The 19,842-nt window shown below is 44.3% G+C and overlaps 1 protein-coding gene across 5 annotated transcripts in view; it reads right to left on the reverse strand.

The window, feature by feature from the left end:
• The window catches only part of BTRC (beta-transducin repeat containing E3 ubiquitin protein ligase), a 100,299-nt gene that overhangs the window by 68,425 nt on the left and 12,032 nt on the right, over positions 1-19,842 (reverse strand). For 3 of the 5 annotated variants that reach the window (XM_031554482.1, XM_031554478.1, XM_031554479.1), the window contains one exon: positions 17,708-17,815. The exons of the other annotated variants lie outside the window; for them this stretch is intronic. In XM_031554482.1, coding sequence (XP_031410342.1) covers positions 17,708-17,815 — 108 coding nt within the window. The remainder of the gene's footprint in view (positions 1-17,707; positions 17,816-19,842) is intronic. 5 annotated transcript variants of the gene reach the window in all.

A 19,842-nucleotide genomic window follows, 5' to 3' on the forward strand; every position in this document is an offset into this window, starting at 1 on the left:
CGACGTACGTACGTACGTACGACGTCGACGTACGACGACGTCGACGTCGTCGTCGTACCGTCCGTACACCCGTTCCGTCGTGGTCCCGTGTCCCGGAACGGTACGTTCCTACGGACGACGGAATCGGGGACCGACGTGACCGGTTCGGCCCGTTCGGACCGTTAACGTACCCCGTTTTCCCCCCCGTAAACCGTAAAACCCGTAGGTACCCGTCGGGACGTTTCCGGAACGTCGAAGGGGGTACCCGACGGTTACCGTACCTACGGGACGACGAAGGTGGGCGAGCAGGGCGTGGCGGAGGGGAGGAAACGGTCGAACCAGGACCACGGAAGGGGTACAGGCTAGAGAATAAGCAGATAAGGAGAACAGTTACACAAAATCAATAGTGGTGGAAGGACTCAGTGTAAATCGTGACTTGCTAGACCAACTAGAATTTTTTATGGCTTTTTTTTTGTTAGTTTTCCAAACAAGATATAGAACTCGCAAGGCACCATGGCATCTGGGATGCTGTAACCAGGGTTTTATAATGGAAATCAATCCTAAACAGCCCTGATAAATCGCTGCGAGAGCTCAGTTTTTAAAAGTTTTCATATGAGGTCTCTGCCAGGACCCAGTTATTGTATTAAATCCAGCCTAGGAAGGACTGCGATCGTAAAAACACACGAGCTAGAATCACATATCTCCAAAAAGAAAGGTCAGACATTAAAGCTGCTCTCTGCTACTCATGAAATACAGCCTGGTAAGTGGCTAAATTCAAGTGAGGACTTTAATTCCTGTGCTTTGGAGAAACAGACCAAGTACAAGAACCACAGGAACGCAAGGTGAGTGCTGTACACTTCTTGGAAATGCATTTAGTTGCCCAGGTTAGGGAGTCTGGGGGGACTGCTCACTCTTAATGGATTGTTTTTCAACAGTCGACCCCTTCCCTACTGCAAGCGCCAAAATGTTTTCCCAATCTTTTCTATGGCATTGAAATTTTGCATCCTTTTTGCATTTCAAACTAACCAAGACTCCCCCTCCAAAAATATCAAAAAGGAGAAAAATCAGTGCTGATGCTGGAAATTCCTAATTCCTGCACAGCATCAGGTTATCTACTTTTCCTTTAAGCCGAGCATCTGATTTTAAGAGCAAGCAGAGGACCATTTTGCATTCATTATCTTTATAGGTGGCAAGGCTAAGAGGTTGGCTGAACAAAGACCAGACAAAGACTGCCAAGTGCATATGGTGGTTCACAGCTTGGCGCCTCACCATCCTACAGCACCAACACAGCAGCTCCAATCGCAGCCTATTAAAGAGGAGAGCTGCTCATGCACTTTTGTCGGCAAGTAAGTTCCGCTTGGTGAAGACAGAATGACTGGAAAGCATTACACTTAAGGAAAAGCACAGATGTTTGGAACTCCCGCTCATTTCTCAGGAATAGGAAACCCATCGATCCAGGTGCAGGTACAGGATCCTGCATATTTCAGGGCTAACCGTGCTGTGTGGACGTGATTTGCACTTGATAGGGCGACGCTTAGCCACGGCCACGGGAAGAGCATAACGTAATTGACTGAAACGGCACATCTATATATTTCTCCTTGCTGAACAAGGTGGGAGGAGGGATAAACACACGCGAGGTCACAACAAGGTTTGCCTCGGCAGGACTTCAGCGATGCTCCCGGCCACAGGAGAGGAACAAAGGGAGGACAGCTCCGAGCACCCTCTCGTGGCTGCTGAAACGCACATCCCAGACACAGAGCTGGAAAGGAGCATTTGGTATCCAGACGGTACCTTGGGTGTACTCGCTGGGAATATTAAAGTGCGGCGATTGTACTTGATACAGAGGGGGTGAGCGATGAAATTTATTAGGGTGAAAGAAGCAAAGAAAAGCGGCGCACACAGAAAGCTGAAAAAGCCAATGCAGGGGAAAGGGATAAAATCCCAAAGGCAAGCCTCCCTTCCCAGGCTGGAGCCAGCCTGGCCGAAACCAGGTTGGTTACAGCCGTGGGACCCACACGCAAGGGTCTCTCCTTTCACACAAGGACAAGCGAGATACAACAAGGAACACCAAAGTCTCCAAACCCCAGACCGATCAGCCCTGGTGAGATAAAACACGCAGGGTTGCCACAGACAGGCAAAATAATTTCCCAAGGTCACACAATGACGGCGGAAGTGCCAGGATGAGAAGGCAGCAAACCCAGGCTGACGTTTACGTAACCTTCAAAATCTGCCTCTAACAGGAGGCTCTTGCAACAAGAGGCTTTGCCCTCCGTAGCTCGTTTTTCCTAAAATGGCCACTACTGCCTGGAACGAGAGCCTTTTTAATCTGATTTGCATTTAAAACTTCAGCCTGTAATTAACAGAATAGAATTCCGTGGCAGGTTGTCTTAAAGACCACTACGAAATTATTACTATTTAACTCTCCCCACGACGCCTCCTCCACCACTAAACACACCATGCTACGATGCGTACGAAATCCCCAGGCTGAGGCGTTTGATGGGAGATGACACGCAGTATTTTGTGTACACAGCCCAGCAAAACACTGCTGGGAACGAGATATAATACATGGATAAATGCACTCCCAGGGACTACCAATTGGGCAGAGCTACCTTTAGTACCGCCTCGCTCGTCGCGGTGGAAATCAGAGCCCTGCCAACTGGGGGAGGCTTTCTTCGGTGCCGTGCTGCCCAGCACTAATTATAAAGCCGTACAGATGCAGCCTTTTTCCGAGTGTGGGGAGGTGGGGTGGGGGAGAAGCGTGCGTCTATGCGAGGAGCACAACTATTTTTTATGCTTTCAAATTCTTAATCCTGTTTGGAGCTGTCAGTGGGGGTTAATGGAAGCCTTGGATAGGAGAATTCCAATCTGGTTGGCAGATGGATAGGTTGGTTATAGCTGCATAACTATGTCTTGCCTGCAGGCACAATTCAGAACACTGTTAAAGCAATATAAAGTCTCTGTCAAGCTGAACCATTTGGATCAGTAGCAAGGAGAAATAATAATAAAAAAAGGAGTTCATTTCTGGGCCTTGCGCGTTTACGCTAGTATGCAGAAACTGATTAATTGTCATCGTGTGCTGGTCTGCTATACCTCGGATTTCTACTTCTGGAGTAGATTTTGCATGCTAATATAATCATTCTCCCTCTTGAGACATTAGCAAATAATCAAATGAAAAACAGGATCATAATTTACTGAGATTCGGGCAATTCTCTATGCAAATTTGACTTGTTATTGCTGCTGCCTCGTTAATCTGAATGCCTTTGACAAACTCCTTTGATTTATGAACTCGTGACAACTCCAATGTGTATATATTTTGCTAGATTGACATTATCATTAAGAGTGGGTGGACTGAGCTCACATGAATGGCTGATTTTATTCGCTGGTGTCTGCTGCTCAACAGCTGAGCATCTCCTTCTCACAAAGCCCCTAAGCACCAGGCTCTTCCCATCTACCCATCCATTCATCATCTCGATGTTAATTGGCCCAGGCTTTAAGCAAATTTTCAACACGATTTAAAGGCACGATGACACTGATTACTGACCCTCTGCCATACGGTGCCTATTGATTAACCTGACAGAGATGATGAGCTTGAGGGAAACTAGGTGTGTGCAGACCTCAGGGGGAAAAAAATATATTGTTTATGCAGGCAAAACACTTGTCATTATCCCAAAGGCCAGAATTTGTGCTGCACTGGCCCTTAAAACACACTATTGCTTTAAACACCTGCATCCAATACAGAAAACGCTTGCTTGCTGTGGAAAAAATGATTACAAATCTGATGTCATGTGCAGTCTGTATTTTAATCGAGTTCCCTGATAAATAGACCCCTTCCAGCCAGTCAAGCCTCTCTCCAGCCACGGCGTGTGAATGCATCGGCTCCAACAGGAGCCAGGGCAGGGCATGCTTTTAGTGGCATCAGCAGATCCAACCACATGGAGGAAATCTACTTGGGTATTTCAGGTCCCTAAGCAAATAATGCAGAGGGAACACTGTGTCCAAACGGTTAGAGTAGAGTAAACGTTTCAAGGGCAAACTGGATGCCAGATGCAGCCATCGCAGTGGTTGCTGCCACGTTAAAATAGATGCTCTAGTACACATGGCCAAAATACCACATTTCCCCTTTCCTCGTGCAAACTGTTGATGGCACTTGACCCCCAATCTCCTAAGAGGATTCAGACATTTTAGCAGAGCTCAAAAATAACTGGCATCCCCTTTCTTGCCTCTTGAAGGGTCCCTGCTCCTCCTCACCGAGGGCAAAGGGCTGCTGTGTTCCGCAGCTCCCTCCTGGCCGAAAGCAAGAACATCAGCACTGTGCCTGCAGAGCAGTGCTGGACGGAAGGAAAACGAAGCAGAAGGGCCGCTTTACCCCACCCAGCCCCAGGTTAAGGCTGTCACTCACTGCATGCTGCTCTTCCCCAGTTCAAGCCAGCCAGCAGCCCAGATGCGTCTCTTGTTTAGTCTGGGGAGGGCGCGGACGGGTTGCTGCCCTAAGATGTTAGGAAGTTGTCTCCTCATTTGCATCACTGATTGCAGGAGACAGAACAAGGCATCACTGGGTAAAGGTACTGGGAAGTAAGCTGCAATTGTCTGATGCCTGTGTCAGCCAGAGTGCACTGAAAGGGGAGAGGGAGGGAGGAGAGAAAAAAGAGAGAGATGTGTGGAAATAAGTGCCAGGCTAAGACTACAGGCCCATATAAGCCTTACATTCCGTTTCCAATAACCTTTGTAAGTGATAGATGAGTCCAAGCCCATTGTTATCGTTAAGGGACTGTCAGCATCCTGATTTTATAAATGCTGTCTGTCAGTTTATAAATATCTCAGCCATTTCAAACAGTGCTTGGATGAATCCTGGCATACCCAATGTCAGCCTGAAAGCAGTATTACCGTTAAAAAAATTATGGATCTAACATCCACTAAAAGCATTTAACAACAGCTTCTCCTTTTTCTTCTACCACAAGGCCTAGAGCATTCAAATTCATGCTTATTTGGCTAGTCACCCTGCTAGATAAAAGCAGTCTTTAACATTGGTAATGTTCTTTGAAAGGAAAAAAAACAAAAAAACACCACCACCAAGTATAAAAAAATCAAGTTTTAAGGCGATTCTCTGCCTGTTTGGTATATAAAACAAAAATGACAGCTGTAACACACAGGGAGATCCATGGCAATGAAAATGCAGAGATAAGTATTAGACCCCATTCCTCTCTGGCACTTGCTGCTCTGAACATACACTGAGATTAGATCCTTTCAGAGAAAGCCATAAATTGCAGTATGTAGGCACGAGGGGGTGACCTCAGCCCGGAACGGAGCACAGACAAGTTCCCCAGCCCTTACAAGTTTCAAGTTAAAAGGTACTTCTGCACGGGGTTTATGCCTCAGCATAGAATAATGGCAAGAGAGTAGATCTGCTGCAGTCTTGGAGCAACTGAGAGCCGAAAAGGAAAGGAGATGAGCACAGCTGGCTTCCAGCTCCTACCTGTTTTTCCCTTATTTTTCATTCACGTCCACAATTTGCAGATTAGAGGAAGATACATATTTTCAAAGCAATGCAGCTTGATACTGGAAATTCATGGCATAAAGAAGACTTTCTTATCAAATTGATTTAACTCATTAATCATTGGTTCATTAGAAACCTAAAGATGACCTAAAGATGGGGGGAGTCTCAGCATTACGAATACAGCAAATTCAGCTTAATGTTAAAATATCAGAAGCCGGTATAAATATCCAAGATCTGATAAAGAAATGTATCAAAAAGCACGAATCTGAGTCGCAGCTAAAAAACCACCACAGAAATCCAGGTGCAGGGAAGAAAGCATTTAGGGAAATTCTGAAAAGCCAGCTTTACTTCGTAGGCATTTCTCAAACAAGAACGGGAGAGAGAAAGAAAATACGGCTAATGAGAACAGCCTTCCCTGTTCCCCGGGAAGCAGCCCTGCTTAACATTTCTGTTCTGTGAATTTAAGAGAGTCAGCAGTGGTAAATTTGTTTTTAATATTCAAGCTTTCAAGCTTTGCGAGCTAGTTGGCCAATGGCCCTTTCTATTCCAGTGTTTGTTGGTGCCTTATTTACACAAGCATTACATCCGGAGAGCCTTTGAATATAATTTCACGTGGATTAAGGGAAGAACATTTGCTTCTGCTAATCAGGACATCTGGTTATTTTTGTAACTCAGACATCTGCATTAGGCAGTTCGACTTCGCCATTCCTCATAACAAGGTTAGAGCTTAAGAAGCCTTAAGGACCTCTGGCTAAATGTTATTATTTGCATTTTTCCACAGTCAGGTCTGTTTCAGAATTTCTTTTCCTAAATAGCACAGATCGATCAGCACCTTTGCAGGTATGCATGCTTTTATAGCTAGCGCTTTCCGTGCATGATTTTACAGCGTACATCTTGTACTCGGGATTTTATAGTAGTTCAAAGCCATCTACATCTTTTTAAGGAACAGAGAGCACATATTCCCAAAAAGCCTGGGTGAGAACATCCAATTAACCTTATGATGCACATAATACGGTATACTTCTGAATACGCCACCAGGCCGCTTACGTAAGAGCAGTCTCAGACCCGCTCTGAACCTTATTGTCGCGATGCTTTCGGTCGTCTCTTACCAGCAAGTCACCCTGCATACTGCTCCCACACTGCACAAAGCAGCCCTCCTCCATTTCTGTTCTTTAGGACAACCCTAACGATCTCTCCAATCTTTTAAATTCTTGCTCAAATTCTTTAAGTGGTTTCAGACGAGGCTGATTTGTCTGCAGGGCTGCCAGGTTGTGCCACACATACTTCAGGAAGACGGATTTTGCATGCAACAGAAGCTTCTTAAAGAGGAACAGAATCAATCACAGCTTGGCTCTTGCTTCTTTGTTGCTGTCATTTTGCTACATTCCTTTCACAAAAATTCATTTTCTACACTCATCTCCGGGTGCTGAAGTACTGAACGCTGAAACTACACACACTCCTGAGTTAGCAGGATTCTTCCCTCCCCTCCCACGAACCACAGCTTTTATCTTTCTTCCATCTTTGAGTAAGACGCTTTGCTGATTTTTCTCCTGTGTGTAAGGAGAAGGAAGCACAAAGCCTGATTTCATGGCTGTGGACATGAGCCAACATCCAAGAAAGGTGTCAAAAACATATTTCTAGTACTAACAAGAATCAGGACGAGCCAGCAGATCACGGGAGAATCTTTTAAAACTTTTTACTTATTAAAGTTCTCTAGATAGAGATTAACTTTCTTCCTACAATATTCATTACAGATTCATCTGCATAGGAACTGCAAAAGCTCTGAGAAATGGGTTGTAACATGGGCTAGTCTTGTTGCAGTTTTCACGTACTTCTTGAAGAAGGATTTTGTGACTTTTTACAGGACCAGCGCTGTTTCATCACTCTCACTATATAGCCCCTCACTCTCCCATCTCTGGTCATCTCCTACCTTCATTATTTTAATCTTCCCCCCACACACACACCTCCAAAGTCTCTCGTTCTGAGCTCTCCCATCAAGCAGACCAAAGCTCATCCAAGACTCCTTGCACCCCTTCCTTAGCACCCACGGCTCGCTCACTCCTACACATCTAATCCAGCCCCCCTGCCCTCACCTTGCTGCGCTGCTTCACGCTTCCCCTGGTCAGCTTATTTTTCCCATTTTTTCACTGCAAGCAAGGAGGAAAAGATATTTAAAAAAAAAAAGTCCATCTTTGGGCAGATGTCTGCCCAAAGTCAAAATGGCACCATCAGCAAAGAAACCCCAAATCCTGCATCCTATGCAGATTTTTCAATCGCAGTTCCTCCTAAAACAGTAACTGCAAGCAGCACGCTCGTTTAAAGGGAGGGCTTTATGTCGTGAACAATGACAGCCAGGTGATCCTGCAGCCAAAGCCACTTGGCATTCCATCTGGCAGAGGTTTCAAGCACCGTTCAGGTGACACAACCCCAGCTCCCTGGCCTTCCTCAAGAAATATCAGCCACCACTGGGCAAAGCTGGTTAACTTCCAACACGCACACACTGCTATAGAATGCTGCTGAAAAAGTCAACGCTCATTATATACAACGGTGCGAGTCTAAATGTGCCCCAGCCTTCCATCTCATCGAGTAGAAATATATACACATACATATATATATATATTTTTTTTTAATAGAAAAATACACAAAGGGAAATAAGAGATCATGCACTTCATGCCTTAAGGTTTTGCTAGCCAGTAATATGGCCTTATAATAACAACTAGCACCCAAGAAAAGAAACCCGGGTGCTCCCACTTTGTCTATACCGAATTTAAATGTGCTAACAACAGTTTCTCCTGTAACATTCCAATTTAAAAGCTCACTACTTGCTTCTGTTATTACAAAATAATTCCAACGCTGAAACACCATTTTCTTGCAAGGAGGTACAAAATGTCACTGCAAATCTCACTGCCCTGGGTAAGGATGAAGAGTTGGACCTGCTATGGAGACCATCAAATCAAGCAGGTAGCCAAGCAATCAAAGAATGAAAGACAAAGGTGTATATAGCAGCGTGTCTTTGGATACCTTGGGGCTAGCAAACATTTTGTTCCTACAGGAAATTATACAGCTCTAGATCACCAGCCACTGAGATCCACTATTTGCAGCTTTTTGCTACAACACGAATGGCTTATTAAACCTACAACATATCGTTTTAGTTAACTTCTCGGTGGAGAGGGGCCAGGAAAACAAAATGTACTTAAATGCTGATTTTTTTTTCCAGGCTGAATGCCTTTCATCCAATAAGACATTCAAAGCAGTGACCCAGCAAATGGATTGAAAAAGCAATCTTCCGTCTCAGTGCCACATTATCATTCCTATTCAGTATTCTCGGTGAGATATCTCAATCAGCTGGATGTGTGTGTAAGTGACAGCGCAGCCCATTGCTGGGTTAATTAAACATTTGACTTTAACACCCTCCCCGTCATTAAGCAAATAAAAACAGATAATTCAAACTGCACTTCATCCACGGGGTACACAACATACATGTCAAAATTAAGAGAGTCCAAGGCCCTCGGGGAGTTCTACTCGGGGAGGTAATCAGTTTAAATCTTATCTGGTTTATCAATTATTCTATTGATTAAAGCAGGGTGATTATACAAAACTCCTTCTTGCCACATGGGATACATGTCAGCAAAGCAGGACAACGCAGGGAGGCTCAAAAACCATTTGAAGGAAATGCAGACAGATGAATAACCGGCTATTAGTAGATGCCAGCAATCCATAGATGGAAAACCTGATCCTTCCTTTTAAGCAAGTCCTTCCAAATTAGACTGCCGATGTTGTTACTTCATCTGCTTTCAAATCAGATCTATACGTTGAAAGGGCAACATCTCTTCATTTTAAATGGACAAGTCCTTTGCCCGCATTTGAAATGCGTTTTATTGATACTGGCCTCGGAACATAACAAAGACACCAAACACAAGAAATTATGGACTCGTAAGGGCATGATGCTTATCCATCAATGAGCTCAAAAAGCAGATGGAAAGGGCAATCTCAGGATTCGAATTCTACCACAAGCACCCACGACACAGCTGTAAGTAACATGCTATATTTTAATGATCAAAGTGTGACAGCTCAGAACTAAAACCTCGTGCTCCGGGGTTTGGGGGATTTTTTTTGCCTTGCTTCAGAGGACTGCAAAATATGAGCAACCCTAATAAAAGCACATTTTGTACATTTTTACAAGCCTTCACAAACGCAATTGCCGTACAGCAGTCCTCACTGCTCTTCTGCATTCAGCCACGGGACACAAAGCAACTCCAGTTACTGCTTTCTTGTGGTTTGCAGATGAAGAGAGGCGGACCAAAGGACCAGTTTCCAAGACCTGCTCATACCCTGTGTTTGTGGGCACAGTCCCATTCTCACACTTTCCCAGTAATACTTCACCTCAAGTTTTTTAGAATCACAGAACCATTTAGGTTGGAAAAGATCACTAAGATCACCGAGTCCAACTGCTGACTCAGTCCCACTGACCGCCTCCCTCAGTACCACATCTCCATGGTTCTCAAACACCCCCAGGGACAGTGACCCCACCACCTCCCTGGGCAGCTGTGCACCGCATCACCACTCTTTCTGAGAAGAAATCGTTCCTAATATCCAATCTGATGATATTACTCCGTTGCATCCTAAACCAGATCCTGAACTGGCCCGCACAAGGCCTTGCCTTACACGTACAAGCTGTCAGAGCTTTTAAAAACGTAACACTGCAGTCTAGGAAAGAAACAACTGAAATTTATTTCTATACGTTCCTCAAAGCAGACAATCAGCAGTAGAAAAGAGACCAGTCTTAAACCAGAGACTCTTTTTTTCCATAACATCCCTACAACCTGCTTCATCCAATCAGTACCGCCAACTCTTTGTTATTAACCTCACCGTGTCTCCATATTAAACCAGGATGGAGGCAGAAGCCGCCTTGGTCACAGCACAACAGGCCGGAGCTGCTCCCAGTGCCGTGTGGCTGCAGTCATAGAAATGTTAGGAGGGGAGAGCTGAAAGCAGGCCTGAAGTGTGCTCCTGCCCTTCACCTTCAGAAGGGGCTCACAAACCTCTCTGCACTGCGTGTGCATCCAACCTTACTTCAGCCTCTTTTCGCCTTTGGAAGCAAACGGCAAGCCTGCATTAGCATGCTGTATTTTACTCTCTCCACTAGAAATACTGAGGGTGCTATTTGTAATTGTATTCTTTTAAGAGGTTTGTTCTCTGCAGCTGTTTTCTGCTTGCAGTGTATTTTGTGTAATCAGCACATCATCATAAATACATTGGCTGTTCCCCCGAGGGAAGCTGTCACTGTTTAATTTACAGAACAACCTGGCCAATGTGAATTCTAACACTACAGCACTATGGCACGAAGTTACCACACTCAGAAAAACAGGTTTCTATGAATTTTTATATCAAAAGCTGGTCCCAGGACAATTTCAGTTCTAGAAATAGATTGTTTTTAAAAGCACTTTACACACTGGAAGGAATGGGTTCCTTCCCACTTACAGCTTCCTAAGGCAGCACTGAACTCACCCCCATCTTATTTTAAAGGTGACAACCCCCACCCCCCAACACCACAGCTCCACTGCTGAGTGTGCCAAAAGAAGGCACTGCAGGAGGTGTCCTAGGCTACCCACTTCTTTTTTAAATGAAGAACAACCCCAAGCATCAAGGTGTTACTTGTCCTCATTTCAACAAGGAAACGTACTCTGTTGCAAGGTCAAATGTTATTACCTACATCAAAAGGTTGCTGCACAGTTTATTACTCTGAAGACGCCATAGAAGTGCAAAGCATATTGCCGAAAGACAAAAAATGTATGCAGCTTTATTGGCTGAATGAAGACTTGCTTCCTTTGTTTGCTGGATATAAGGTTATATTTTGAGAGGGAATAAATCACAAGCTTTTTCTTTTTTGTAGATGGCACAGGAAAGACTGAAGGTTGATCATTCCCTATGCAGACGCATTTTAGGAAGTCCTACAATGGTGCTAAATTACATTTGAGAGCAAAACGTGAACCCCAAGTAAGTATTTGGGAACAAACAATGAGTTACTCAGCTATTTCAGCGGCAATGTCTACTAGCAGCAGTATGACTATTTGGGAAGGGATCCAAGGAGGGTGATAACCTGACTATTTTACTTATATACGTACACACACATACTTATATAGACATAAGGATATATGTACACACGAATAAATGCTAAAGAGAATCAACTAGAAACCTAAACAAATCAAAACCAATTTAACGGACAAAATTGGTTGGGAATTCTCCAAAAGCAACACACATTTTTTAAAACGTGTAAAATAGTTATCTGTTATCCCCCCTCTAAAGGGAGCTAGCTAAATTTTGGTGCAACTGAAAATGCCCAAGTTCTGGTGCATGGCAGCACTTTGCTGGTTCTCAGGAGTAATGAGAAGCCCTGTTTAATATCTCCAGACACAGGACAAGTATACGGGTGTAATAAAGAACCACGCCATCACAGAGTGTTGTTTGAGCATTTTGACAAGCACGGTTTAAGCTCTACCCAGTTTGCACAGCATTCTAGTAAATTATTTTTGTCTCTTTGAAAAGTAACAAAATCTAGGGAGCAACTGTTAGAGCAAAATAAATACTAGCTTATCTCTCATATAGTTTGTGAGACGGATGTACCAAGGAGACAAAAAGCTGCATGGAAATGGATTAATTTTTATGGACAAATAAATAATCTGGTTGAAATTGGATAAAGGGAAGGGAAGAAGAGGAAAAATGACAATAAAAAGAAAAAAGCCATGAAGTAACAAGGAGACGCCGAGCCCCCGTGCCGCGCGGCGCAGCGCCGGGCGTGGCCAGCAGGGGGCAGCACAGCCCGCACCATCGCCGCCCTGCGGCTCCCCGGCCCGGCTTCACACGCATGCGCGGTGATACGCGTTTGCTCGCACACACGCACGCACACAGGCTGGTTCTAATTCAATTAGTGCAGTCTGCAACTCCAGAAAAGAGTAATTCAATTAGTGCATTGTGCAGCTCTACAATACCTCCAAGCAGATGTTCACAATCCTTAGGAGCTGGAGCTCGCTTTAAAAATACCTGTATGCCTTCAACGCGGTGCTGCATATGCTGTTTGTCAGAGCAGCTCTCGGCACCCTGCTTCCGACGAGGGAGGGGGTAAAGGTGGGGCCGGGCGGCAGTTTGGGTCCATTTTTCAAAGCGATGAGCCTAACGAACACGGTGAGCTAAGGAGCCTGCTGCATTGTGCTCAGTGAGGTCCTCGCCGCAGGGCACAGAGCGGGGCTGCGTGGCCACAGCGTGCCCTGCACTCATCCCCTGCTCAGAACAGGATGGAGTCCAGTGCAATCAATCAATCAATAAAAATCAATGTATTCGTTTGGCTACACTTCTGCTCCTTCCCTTCCCCCCCTCTCATGCCTTTATAATTGCTCCTGCCAGGCGATGAGGAGAAACACGAGAAACCGATGCCCCACAAGGAGAAACTTTGCTTAAAAACCCAGGTGTCACATTGTGGCAGTTCAATATTTCATAGCCAATACGAGAATGTGCAACAACACTGCAACTTTAAATCTCTGCCTCTGTGTCAGTCTCTCTCCTCTCATTGTAATGCCAAAGGGAACAGCAATCAGAGTGGAGATGTTCAACGTGATAGAGGTCAGGACACCGGTGGATCAACGTACCAGAAACACGACCTTGTTTATTTTTTCCCCGGTGTTATTGTTTACAGGGTGCTTTGCTCATGTACCTTGTGGTTCTTAGCTAAAAGATGAAATTACAGCCCAGGATGAAGCGCTCAGGCACACATCCAATTTGTGTTTCCATCTCAGAAAACAAAAAGCTTCGGAGGCCCTCGGGCTGCCATTCAAACTTGGAGAGGCTGACATTTTTAACAGCATGAACCAGAGACTGGCAGAGGGAATGATCTAATGCATTTCTGACTTGTCAATCAAAGGCCTCACCTCTGCTGTCTAATAAACAGTTGGGGGCCACCTAACTACGTCCATAAACAGGGGCGAGCTGCTGCCAGCCGGGGGTTCCACAGCCAGCCACTCCAGCTATCAGCCACCAGAATTAGGATCCAGTTGCAGGGGCTCCCTGCAAACAGCCCCCAGGCACGTTCTGTGCAGCCTCTGGGAGAGCTCGACGCAGCCTGGGCCGAGGGAACTCGCTTCTCTGGGCTGGGGGCTGCAGGCTGGACAGCCATCTCCCTCCCACCTACGCCTACCAACAGAAGTCTCCCCCAAAGCCAAACCACTTCCTTCAAATGCACTTCTTGTGAACACATTTCTGCCTACGCACGGCTTGCCCACCTCAAGACTTTGGCTTAAATATCCAGGAAAACCATAAATAATGTACTACTCTTCACACTTCCTCTGTATTTCAGGTTGGATATTAGGTAAAAATCCTTCCCAGAAGGAGTGGTCAGGCACTGGAACGGGCTGCCCAGGGAATCTCCGTCCTGGGAGGTGTTGGAGAACCACTGAGGGACGTGGTTTGGTTGGCACGGTGGGGTGGGTGGGTGGTTGGACTGGATGATCTTACTGGCCTTTTCCAGCCTTAAGGACGGACTCTATGATTCTCAGCAACAAAACATCAACCTTTATGGTAAAATGAGCAGCCTGAAGGAAGTTTACAAAGACTATTGTTTCTAATTTACTGCCTTGTTTAACAAATATTCCACTTCCTAATGGGGGGGGGGGGGTAGGGAGGGGAAATCAATGTAAAAATCACATGACAAACTAGTTCATTTCTTCCCCACAGATGAAAGAGGATTCTATTCCTCCATGCTGTTTACATCTTAGACATTCCTGCCTTTCTGCAAAAGTGATCTTGGTCCAAAGAAAAGGAGCAGTGGAAATCACGTTGGTACAGCAGAACCTCCTGCTTACATCAATGTGACCAGCACAGGGTGCCCATGCCTTCCTTCCTCAACCAGGACAGAGCTTTCTGCCAACAAGGAGGACACTTCACTTCTGCAAAACCAAGCTGGGTGCAGTTATTTATGATCAATTCATTAACGCAATGAAATTACAGCCCAGGATGTCCCATAAAGTTTACCATCTACACCAGAACCATATTTGTAAGGGGAGTCAGTTGGGTAAGAAGTAAGAGAGAGACTCTTAACTGTGATTAACCCAATGCATAACCTTTGACAAGAATTTAAAATTGCTCCTTAAGTGTCTTCATCCATACAATAGCCTACAGAAATAAATTCAAAGAGATACTATGATCTTCTGCAAACCTGGAAGGCTTAATGCAGTCATCCTCTTGGCGTAGCTGATGGACATAATTGTAAATCAGAATTTTCAAAGAACTGTGACTATTAAAGGCAACATAAACTGAGCACTGTAAGCATGCTTGGCAACTATTGCAAAAAGGGAAAGTCATCACCTGCAAATAAAAATGTCATGAAAACCAGTACCAGTTGGCACATCTGGAAACTTCAAAAACATGAATTTCTAGGAGAAAATACATCTCACACAAGTTTATTTTTATTAGAGGAATCTATTTGCAACCTAGTTTTCAGTTGTTCTGCAGTAAAATTTGGCATCCACAATGCTGAAAATGAAATGTCTGGCCCTTTTCTAAAACAGCCTTTAGGAGTTCGTGTTCCAATTTGCTGCCTTCTTTCACCATGATCTCTATGAAATTCAGATAGACTATCAGTTGCAAAGCCTTTTGAGATAAAAGATGTTAAGAAAACAAAAACTGTTTCTAGCTCCTTAATCCCTCATTCCTGGATTCAGCCTTAAAACCTTTCCCAGTGTGAGACGATTGACAAACAGAGCTGAGGAACCAGAAGATCCTGTTTTCACACAAGTGTCTCCAATAATAAAAGCACACAAAGAAGAAAAATGAAGTTATCTGATGTATTAACAGAATCATCTCCAAATCGACTATCTGCCAATGTTTCCCATGAGGAGTCAGCAGGGCTTCAACTGAGCTATTCAAAAAGAGCCTGTTTCCACATTTCTGTCTGAGCATCTGAAGGTAAGCATGTAAATAACCAGACAAATTCAGCAGTGACTAAGTGGCCTTCCAGATGGCACCTTCTCTTTTGCCACAAGCAAAGAACATTGATATGCTTCTCCAGTTACTACGAGCTTGCTAGGGAAAAAATGAAAAAATATGAGAAAAATTGCTGGGCTACAAGAAAAGCCTTTAATGCTTTCCTGCAGATTCAATACTAAAACAGACATGAAGAAATGATGAAATACTCCAACCTTGCAGTTTCAAGCAGGCTTCAAACCACTCCCATGTAGACCACCACACTTGAAAATGCTGAAGCCATACCTCCCATGCTCTCGTCAGACCATGCAAGTTAATGGGAATCAAAGTCCATTGAAAAACGGGCTGAAGAACGGGTGACTCACTGCTGCAGAAGCTGTTACTGGCATTTAGTTTCTCAACTGGCACTAAATGAGTTCCTCAACGTTTAGTCAGAGTGCTACAAAGACTACTAGTATACCTCTTTTGACAACAAGTGGGGCAGGCTTCCCCAATTCCCATAGTCACTAAATATCCATGGAAATGACTCATCAAATTGGCAGGAATGTGAATGCCAACAGCCCTGCTGCACTTCAAGAAGGCACTACATGGTGTATGGTTCAGCTGCTGACTCATCTGATCCTAAATATCAAGAACATGCTGTATTAGCAGAAAAGTTACTGTTCATACCCATCAGTAACATCTTGAGCTTCCCTTTCCCTTGTTAATATATGCTTATTGTGAGTAATCAAAAGTAATTCAAGTAGAAAGAAAGTCACAATGAGTTTATAAATTGTTTTCAATATACTGCTAAGGTTCTCCAAAACCTGAGCTTACAGAGATCAGAGATTTGTACAACAGCAGATAGCCCAAAAATGAGGCCCATCCGATTTAGTCAAATTATGCAAATCAGGATTAGAAGTAGGATTCTAAATTCTGCCTGTTGTCTCCAGAGTCCTCTTAGACTAATAAAAAGTCTTCTTCCCCCTCCCCCACAGAAAGCTCTGCTAAAAGCTTGCTTCAGCAAAGGAGGGCTGGCAGGACACCTTCCAGAGTCCAGCAGTGCCGCTGCTGGCTCAGCAAAAAGAGTTGCAGCAAAATGATGCAAGACACTTAAGCCTCCCCTGAGACTGAGACGATTATTTCCACAGCGCTCTCCTAGTCCTGGGAGCAGGAAGCCAAATGCAAAATAATCTCTGCATGCAATCCTTTAGAGGCAGATAAACATTCATCAAGATGATTCTGAAGTTTTCAGAAAGATTCTAGTCTGTTCATTGTCTGGTTTTGCAAGATGCTGCTGAATAAAACCCTCTGCCACAGGTTAGGACAACAAATCCTGCAGCATAAGCCTCGAAACAAACCTTTATACTACCATGAGCACGTTCCGCAGAATTACTTCTAAAGTCCCTCACTCACTGCAGTTCACACAGAACCATCTCAGAAGGAGTACATGACACAGACAGAACATCTCTGCAGCCCAGCCCCTGCTCCTCTCCGGTTTATACCCACATGCCATCATTAAATGCTTACAATAATCCTGAGAGTTCTGGTTAGGTTTCTAGCCACCAGCCTAGCAGCTGCCTCACTCTCTCCCCACGGGAGAGTGGCTGAATTCTGTAAGCTTCACTTGTCATCCAAAACACCTGAACAAATCCTGTTCTGCAGAAAGCTGTCTGATGACAGGGAAAAGCTTGAACCTCACTAACTCAGAGGCCAAAGAAAACCAGGCACCTTGATTTGCCACCTGACTGACAACTTATTTGTACAGTAATTTTCTAAAGTCAAAGTGTCCACGCTACTGCTACCAAATGTGAAGTAACCAAAGGCAGGCATCAGCTAGCACTGTGGCAATGAACCCATCCCCTCAGTCCTCCAAATGGCACACGAAAATTTAGACATGAAGGAAATCACTTTGGACTTAACAATCTTGGGGGCCTTTTCCAACCTTAATGATTCTAGGATCGAAGACTGTACAATGGATACAGTTTGCAAAACAGAATTGAGTGTAATATTTTTGACACAACTAGAAGTTGATGGAAATGATGATGGTACCAAGCCAACTCAGGCAAAATAATTAAGTTAAAGCAAAGCGATGGAAATGCCCCAGTACTGAGCCGCCCTGCATCTACACAAGATGGGTTTAAATACTGGAGGAGTTCTGAATGGCACGGGAAAGGCATACAGCATGAAGCAGAGTAAATGGAAGTAAAGCAAACAAAGAAAAGAAGCAGATGCACACAGACATGGATGGAGAGAAAAGAAGAGCGGAGAGACGGAAAGTACCTGGAAAGCTGGGAGTGCGCCAGTCCCTGGGTTATACAGGCATCGCAGCGAGGGCATGCTGTCCGCCAGGCTGGAGCAGCCCAGCCACAGAGATCTGGGCATAGAGCACTGCAGAGAAAGGACAACTATGAGATGGGACCGTATGAGACAGGATGGCACAGATTACAGGAACTTTCAAGGCGTAGCCAAACGGCATCAACACAACTGAAACGAGCCTTAAAGACTGAGACACCTTTAAGAGAACACGAACTGCTGGCGAGACTCTTCCTTCAGAGAAGCTTTACAACGGCAGAATAGCAAGAAAAAAGGTACTACGGACCAGGAAAGAAACTTTTGATCGTTTCTCTAACACTAACGTGAGACCTTTTCTGCTAATAAAAAGTTTCTTTCCAATTAATCAGACCTCTTCCCCATCCACAGCCACATTCCAGGCACTACAAAACACAAGCAGTTCTGCAAGGGACGCAGCAAAGGAATCAACAGCTTTAAATGAAATGCTGGCAGGGAAAGAAAGGATTCATGTGTTTGGGTTTAGAAGGAGAAACCTGCAAGCCAAGGTGAACAGCAACTTGGTGATACTGTATAAGAGTTTCGTGTTTCCTGCTTGCCTTGTTAGTCATAAAATAAAATACTGCTGTTACCACAAAGAGATTCTGTTTGTCAAAGCACAAATAGAAAAACAAGAGCCAAAGCAGCCAGTCAAGGAAAATGCTAGCCATTTTGTACAGTTAAAGCCACCGCCTGCCGAAACACAGGCAATTGCTTGTTCATTTAAAATCACTGCTATTAAATTTCAAGAGACACTATGATAGCTCATGCCTTTACCAGCCACACAGTTCTTGATGCCACAAGCACTGCTGCATTTGTCTAATTACTCTTAAGAAAGGAAAAAAAAAAAAGCAAGTCTATTTTAAATGGGCATCTAGCTATGAAATCTATAGGATGTGACAGATTAGATGCTAGACATTTCTGATCCTTGCACCCTTCTTTTTTGCAACCCTTTTTTTTTAAAGGGGGAGGGGAGGAAATCTGAGTGGGAAGGGCAGCTGGAATGGGTATGAAATGACAGCTGCCTTTTGAGCAACCATTTCTTGCTCTGAAGAGGGCTAGAAAATCTTGCACTGGTTTACTATGTAGGAGCAGTGCAACCCATCTTGGATTGAGCAGAACGGTGATCACCAACATACAGAATTTGGCACTCTGTAGACAGCCAGAGAAATTAACCCGATCAGCACATTCTTCGGTGCACTTTGTTGCAATTTATGCTGCTGTTCCAGAAATAGTATTGAAAGACCACTGAGGAGCATAATCTATACGAATATGCTTTCTACAAATTTATGGGACCTTAAAATAAATTCTCCATCTCATTTTCTTTTTTAAAACCTCTTCACAAAGATACTGCAACTGAAGAACTTGAGTGCTTTATGGCATTACACCTCACAAGATAATGCCCTCCCTGAAGACAAAAAAAAAAAAAAGCAGACAGTGTTGTAGCAAGCACCCAAGCCATGCTCCTGCTCTGCCATCCCAACCTCCCAGAAAACATGCACTCCCACATACAAAACCTTCCAAAGGCCAGCAATCTTCTCTGCAATGTAATGTGCATCACTCCTGCTATTAAAGCTGTTGTGATGACCAGCTTTAAAAAATGAATGAATAAATGAAATGAAGCAGACATCTACACTTTTCACCAATTTCTTAATGTGTCTGCATTGGTCATCAGTGCTCTCCAAAAACATCATGGCAACAAAAAGAGATCAACTACAACATGGTATCCCTGATGATGCAAAGCAAATTCAGTAGGTGAGCATCTTATATTTACCATTACTCATCATAGGATTCAAAAGATAAGAATAAATCCGGGGTATGGTTTTGTTTTGTGCATAAAGGTTTATCAGTGTTTCACCCCAACCACTTATTCCCTCCTCCCAGGCTGCCCCATTCCCTGTGCTCACTCAACATTTTGCCACATGACGAAGAAGAGCTGACTGTCACTGAAGTGGGTTGGCCAAATGAAGGAGCTTACTTTCAATATTTGTAGTGAGCGAAGCACAGAAAGAGAGGCAGCAAAAAAGAGGACATCTGCGTTAGCAGCAATGACTAGACTGCCTTGCCTCCAAGTTTCCACCAGACGT

Source organism: Meleagris gallopavo, chromosome 8, assembly GCF_000146605.3.
Source record: "Meleagris gallopavo isolate NT-WF06-2002-E0010 breed Aviagen turkey brand Nicholas breeding stock chromosome 8, Turkey_5.1, whole genome shotgun sequence".
Lineage (NCBI taxonomy): Eukaryota > Metazoa > Chordata > Aves > Galliformes > Phasianidae > Meleagris > Meleagris gallopavo.